The 6,041-nt window shown below is 38.3% G+C and overlaps 1 protein-coding gene across 1 annotated transcript in view; it reads right to left on the bottom strand.

Moving 5' to 3' along the window:
* Positions 1–1,936: 1,936 nt before the first annotated feature.
* The window catches only part of afap1l2 (actin filament associated protein 1-like 2), a 95,488-nt gene continuing 91,383 nt past the window's right edge, over positions 1,937–6,041 (bottom strand). The window contains exons 16-22 of the mRNA XM_061909844.1: positions 5,913–6,006; positions 4,849–5,265; positions 4,517–4,784; positions 3,130–3,303; positions 2,863–3,044; positions 2,598–2,783; positions 1,937–2,520 (exon numbers count right to left, since the gene is read on the bottom strand). Coding sequence (XP_061765828.1) covers positions 2,494–2,520; positions 2,598–2,783; positions 2,863–3,044; positions 3,130–3,303; positions 4,517–4,784; positions 4,849–5,265; positions 5,913–6,006 — 1,348 coding nt within the window. The 3' untranslated portion in view covers positions 1,937–2,493. The remainder of the gene's footprint in view (positions 2,521–2,597; positions 2,784–2,862; positions 3,045–3,129; positions 3,304–4,516; positions 4,785–4,848; positions 5,266–5,912; positions 6,007–6,041) is intronic.

The raw sequence follows: 6,041 nt of genomic DNA, 5'->3' as shown, positions 1-6,041 counted from the left end.
CCAAAATCACACTCTGTCAATGGGACAAAACACAAAAAACTGCTGTTAAAATATATATCATTTTTTTTCCTTTTTACAATTTTTTATACTCTATACATACAGTATACACCATTACAAACATGAAAATAGAAGGCAGGGTTTCCCGCAGCGCTTTGTTGTTAAGGCGGCCGCTTTAACAACAAGGGCCACCGCCTAAACTAAAGTTTTAACAAGCTGTTCTGCTTAGTTCTGCGTCTGCATCTGTCAGTATGTCACTGGAGCACCCAGCATTGTCCCATCAACAGAACCATCTGATTGGTTACACGCAGAGCGGTAACAGCCAATCAGCAGTGCGTATTCAGAGCGCATGTAACGTGGAGCGAGCAGAAAGGTGTTTTTAGCAGGTAAGGCAGCGGACTCTCCCCAAATGTAATAAACACCTCCCAGTCAACTACTAGTAACATCACTAATCACTATGAGCCCGTTGACGTTCTAGAAACAAGCGGCAGCTCAGCTCGCTCACAGTCCTTGAGGTGAAGGCTAATTAGTTATTAGCGTAACATTAGCTCACTGTGCGGTGTGTGTGTTATGGACAGCAAAGCCCTGTCCGAGAGAAAGACAAGCAATATTGACTTACAATTAAAAACTTAGTTATTTCACTTGACTTTTTTCTGTGTTTATTGAGCTGTGTTGAAGCATCAAAAAGGTATATTATGATAAAAGAAAAGTTTCCTGAATTTGATTGATTTAAACTTTTATTAGTATATTGCACAGTACAGTACATATTCCGTTCAATTGACCACTAAATGGTAGCACCCGAATAAGTTTTTCAACATGTTTATTTCGGTCCATGTAAATCAATTTATGGTAAAGCTGTCTCTGATAGTTGATGTAATAATGTAAGTGCATCATAAAGCCTACATGAACTTCATGGTGTTCAGGGATGAATAGTCTCTCCTATTGCTATTGTACTATTTTTTCAGCTATAATTGCATTAATCTTTAGTAATGTAGCAGCTTAGTTTTGAATGGCAGGGTCCCTGCTATCACATGTTAAAAATATAACATTTACATAATAAAAATCAACAGGCTTCCCAAATGCGGTAATAAATTAAGCAGTGACCCCAAAAGGGACAAGCGGTAGAAACTGGATGGATGGAGTTGGGCATACGTCAGCATGTGGCCCCACTTTTAACTCTTTTTTTCAAACGCTTATTGCAAACGCTTACTTACAGTAAGTCATTAACTTGATTTTTGAAGTCATTATTTTAGTATCTCAGGTAACTAGGACTGTTTTTACTTTACGGAAAAAATATCGAGATATATATCGTATATTGCCATTCAGCAAATGGAGCGGAAAACACAACTAAAAGTTGCAAGCTTCTTCACGTGACGAAGCAGGCCTACGTCACCACAGTCGGTAGTCTATTGCCTCCCAGGCGTTGGTAGCAGCGACAAGGTGGAGACGTTATGGCGGCAGGCCGAGTTACACTGTTCCTTCCCTGGTCCCCTCCCCCTGGAGAGTCACCACCTTAACTAACACATATTCTGGGGGAAACACTGGAAGGTGAGAAATGTTGCTGCATGCTTTGAATGGGAAAAAGTAGCACGATATGGTGGACAATATGAACATGTAAAATTGGAGGCCAATCGTCAAAAGAGATTGTATAGTTTAAAATAAATGTAGGATTAAATAAACTATTTGTTATGGTTTTCAACTGGACAGTTTGTCGTGAGGAACAAAGGTGTCACTTAAATTGTGTATCGTTGCTGAATTAGTGTCAATTTAAGAAGGAAAATTATTGAATCTTTTTTAAATGACTATCCTGTCGCATATTTCACCCACATTATTTCAATACAGCCAAAATGGCACAAATGATATCTCAATGGTCATTCAGTTGTGTTCACATGTTTAGATCAATTAAAAAGAAAAAGCTTGACAGAAAATACTCAGGCAATTTTTGATATCAGTACATATTTATTTGAATAAAAAGTGCATTTTTAGCTAGCAAATTTCCCCAAAAAGGCTGAATAATTGGCATAAAATCTATGTACACCTTGGCTCCCAGCATAATGTCGAACCAAGCTACAAGCCGCAGGATGACTCATAGCCAATCAGTGGTTTCATACTTGATATGCATTTTCAGTGTTCAAAGAAGAAGAATAAACTGGCCGGAATGCTACTGCAGTTAAACGCCTTCCTTTTTAGGGCTCTTTTCCAGTGGTTCGGAGAGGATGAGAAGCTGTAAGAGGGTGATTTTTAATGATCGGAAGCGCTGTTTCCTCTAAGGAGTACAGTTAAGTTCAAATACCACAGGATGCAAAGGGGTACCGAACCACTTTTTAGTACCCAGTGCATTTGTAAGGCAACCGATAGAGGTGGAGATTCACTTCAGCCACACAAAATGCTGTTTCCTCGCGTTGTCCTTTTGCTTTATCTTGGAAACACAAGCCAGAACAGTACCGTAAAAAACTATACCACAGTTGAGGACAAGAACTTGACACTCTCTTCTTTTTAGGCGGTGGACTTCCTTTCCCACTCCTGTAATGACCAAAATGAGATAACATTTATTTATAGAAAAAAACAGCAATGTTATTGTTGTGAACAGTTAGTCTCACTTTGGCTTTCTGGAGCACTTTGCCCTTAGTGGCCATGATGGAAACTGGCCTGTTTTTTAGTGCAGAGGCTGAATTGACAGGAGATTCTGAGTCCACACTGGTGATTGTGGGGCTGCTGGACGGTTGGGATGGTGAGGATGCTGGCGATAATGACATTTGTGCAGGTGGCATGCTCACTGTTTTAGCCTAAGAGAAGGAATGGAAGGTTATGTAAGTCATAGTTTTTGTATTCGAGCCTTTTTGCATCAGGCTGTTGGTGGCTGACCGTGTCCTGGAGGCTGCAGTCCATTGTGGTCCCCAGTGTGAACGGCCCGGCCTCCACCTTCTTCAGGTTCTCCTTTACCTCCACAAGCAGCAGCTCCACCTCCACACGCCTGTGTTCTGCTTCTCGACTCGCTTCCTCCACTTGCTTCAGCCGAGCTTCCAGTAAGGCCTGCCGCTTTGAATCTAAAGTCAAACCAAAAGTGACTTCAACTTACTTACGTAGTTGGATTGATTACTCATTAACCACCAAGAAGTGATGATGATTAACCTTGGCAGGCGCTGAGCTCCTCTTTGATTTCCCTTCTTTCTTTTTTCAGGCTGGCGAGGCTGCTTCTCTCCTCCTCGCGCTCTCTCTCCAGACGGTCACGTTCATCAATGTAGCGCCGCAAGTCTGCCTCCGTGCGGTTTTTTCCTAGCTTCCCCTCAACGGTGCCAGGACAGGCTGCAAATTCATCAACACCCACCCAAAATTAGAGGACGCCACATCAGGTACACCAGCATAGCAAATAGGTTTATTGGGGTTGTAGTGCTCTGCTTTATATTGTATGGCTATTAGGTTGTATTAAAAACAATTGTATAAATTTTTGTTTTTCTAGTACTTTATACAGCATAGTAATGAAACATGCTAACAAACTATTAGGAGTTTTGAGTAGCTATATGAAATTAATATTCTAAGTTTTTGCTTTTTTTAGTTTTACGCATAGTAAGTAGTATAATTTATTTGAATTCAGAATGTATTTAAAAATGTTTTTTTTTGTTTAAATTAAAATAATTGATACAATTATTGACTAAATGATTACAAATATATTAACATGACATAATTGTACTTTTTATCTTTGTTGATTTAAGTTACTTTAGTAAAGGAGTATACTTATTTTAATTTTAATTTGGAATATATATTTTTTGATAAATCTTTAAATAGAAAACAAATACAGCCTAATATGTGTAAATATACGCATTAACATGACCATTTAATAAATAATTTTTGTACTTTTATTAATTTCACTGATTTTTATTTTTACAGCAGTAAGGAGTATAATTTATTTGAATTCAGAATTAATTTTTAAACACTTCTTTTAATTGAAATTCAAATGAATGTAGGCAAAATATGCGAAAATATATGAACACATTTTAATAATTGTACTTTTTATTTTTGGCAATTAAACTTTTTTAAAGCACTTTTTTTTATTCAGAATATTTATACTTAATTGTTTTTATTGGAATTCAAATAATTGAAAAAAAAACGAGTCAAATAATTGTAAAAATATATATTCTGTATATATTTTTTATTTTTAGTTGTATTTTGAAGTTCTGAGGATGATTGGATTGTTATTTTATATACTAACAATAGACACTTTTATTTTCATTTACTATTTTATGCACCATAGATAACATTTATTTGAATTATTTTAGCGGTATAAAACGGATGGATGGCATAAGTGTATTAATGCAACATATTGGTTTTAATACATATGTAAAGTGGACAATTTTTGGTAAAGCCTTAGAACTACACCACTAGAGGGAGCCAAACTTCTGGCAAAGCCAACACGTGGACTTTCTCCATGCTCTGTGTGTGATGTACTTTCAATAGGAAGGTTACCACTCATCAGTGACTTGAAACACAACACATTTACCACGCTGGTTTTAATCCTCACCTGAGCTATACGTTTTGGGTCGTGGTGTTTGAGTGCTTGGAGTGAACCCAGTGCTGGTCTGAAGAGCAAGGCCTTTAGGGACCCCAGAGGAGCTGAAGGTCTTCTTGACAGGCTCCTGGCTTTGAGGCGGGGTCTTGGCATTTGGTGGTGTTTGGGGGCAAGACTGAGTGGGGGACAGAGGGCGCTCTTGCTCTTCTCTGGTGGTTGCAGGAGTGCAACTAAGGTTGTTCAAAGCAGGTGCTGACTCTGGCAGGTTTGTTGATCTGACCTGTAACAAACAAAACCAACATTGAACACCTTAACCAAATCTAACAAAACCACTTCCATGTTACCTCTTTAGTGAGACTTGAAGAGTCCACGTTTTCCTCTGAGGTGTCTGTGGATCCTTGTGTTTGGAAATCCTTGCTACTGCCAACAGTGTGCAAGAAAGACCGCACAGGGACCAGGTCTAGATATATTCTGTTTTCAGGGTCTGCATCTTCAGCCACTGGGTCTTTTTGATCCTGAGCAGACGTTTCCTCCGAGTTTCCGGCAGTTTCTTTATCTTGTGGCGCACCGCCATCCACAGCATCCTGGATGATGTGTAAATCAGGAAGTGAAGTAGTGGAAGTGAAAGTTTGAACTGAATCTATTGACAGTTTTGTTGGTTTAGGCCTGAGGGCGCTTTTGGGTTTGACGGATTTTATTCTCAATATATAAATTGGTTTTAATTGTGTGAAATTTGGCCAGAACTTGAGATTTTTATTATTCTATACATTTCATCATCCTTTCTATTGCAACAATACATTTCCATGCATGCCTACATTTTTTACCCTCAAGTCAACTAAACTTCTATTATAACCACATTTTATACACTGCAGGTCCTGACATACTTAAATATTTTACTGATGGGACCTAAGAATAAAAAGTAAAACTGTCTTTTAGTTAACTGACAAGTTAACTTGTGTGATTAATCACAAAAAAGCAATTAACCATGTGCAATTTATTTTGAGCGCACAGGCTTTTACTGTGGATGGTTACCTGAAAGGCGACGTGGGTTGTTATACGCTCAATGATCAGGTCAATTTATATGCCAGCGCAAAGATGAGTGAGGAGACTCAGACTGGTGAGTAGCAAATTTCTCTATGGAATAAACCCAGACTATACTTAAGATAAAACTTTTACCAAGTTTTAGAACCAGTGCATTCAAGTAAAACAATGTTCCAATGACATTCTTGCAATAAAATCACAGTTTTTGGGGAGCTTTTTCTTTTCCTTATTTACTGTGATTAATTATGATTAATTTATATTCAAAAGTGTTTAATCTAAAAAAAAATTGAAAATAAAAAGTAACTTTTTTTCAAACTTTTCATTGTTAAACGGCAAGTTTAGGAGGGCTAGGCAAAAATGTTGACACCTCCAAGTCATCGTACAGTTCCTCCTGGTCCTCAGGGGTGGACGGCAAGGCATCGATGTAGGCGTTTGGCTCGGAGTATCGCCTCTGCATCAAGCTGGAGCAAAAACACCCATACAGTTACAATTCTCT

Source organism: Nerophis ophidion, linkage group LG08 (genome assembly GCF_033978795.1).
Source record: "Nerophis ophidion isolate RoL-2023_Sa linkage group LG08, RoL_Noph_v1.0, whole genome shotgun sequence".
Classification (NCBI taxonomy): Eukaryota; Metazoa; Chordata; class Actinopteri; order Syngnathiformes; family Syngnathidae; genus Nerophis; species Nerophis ophidion.
This window is presented reverse-complemented; position numbering and strand designations above follow the sequence as displayed.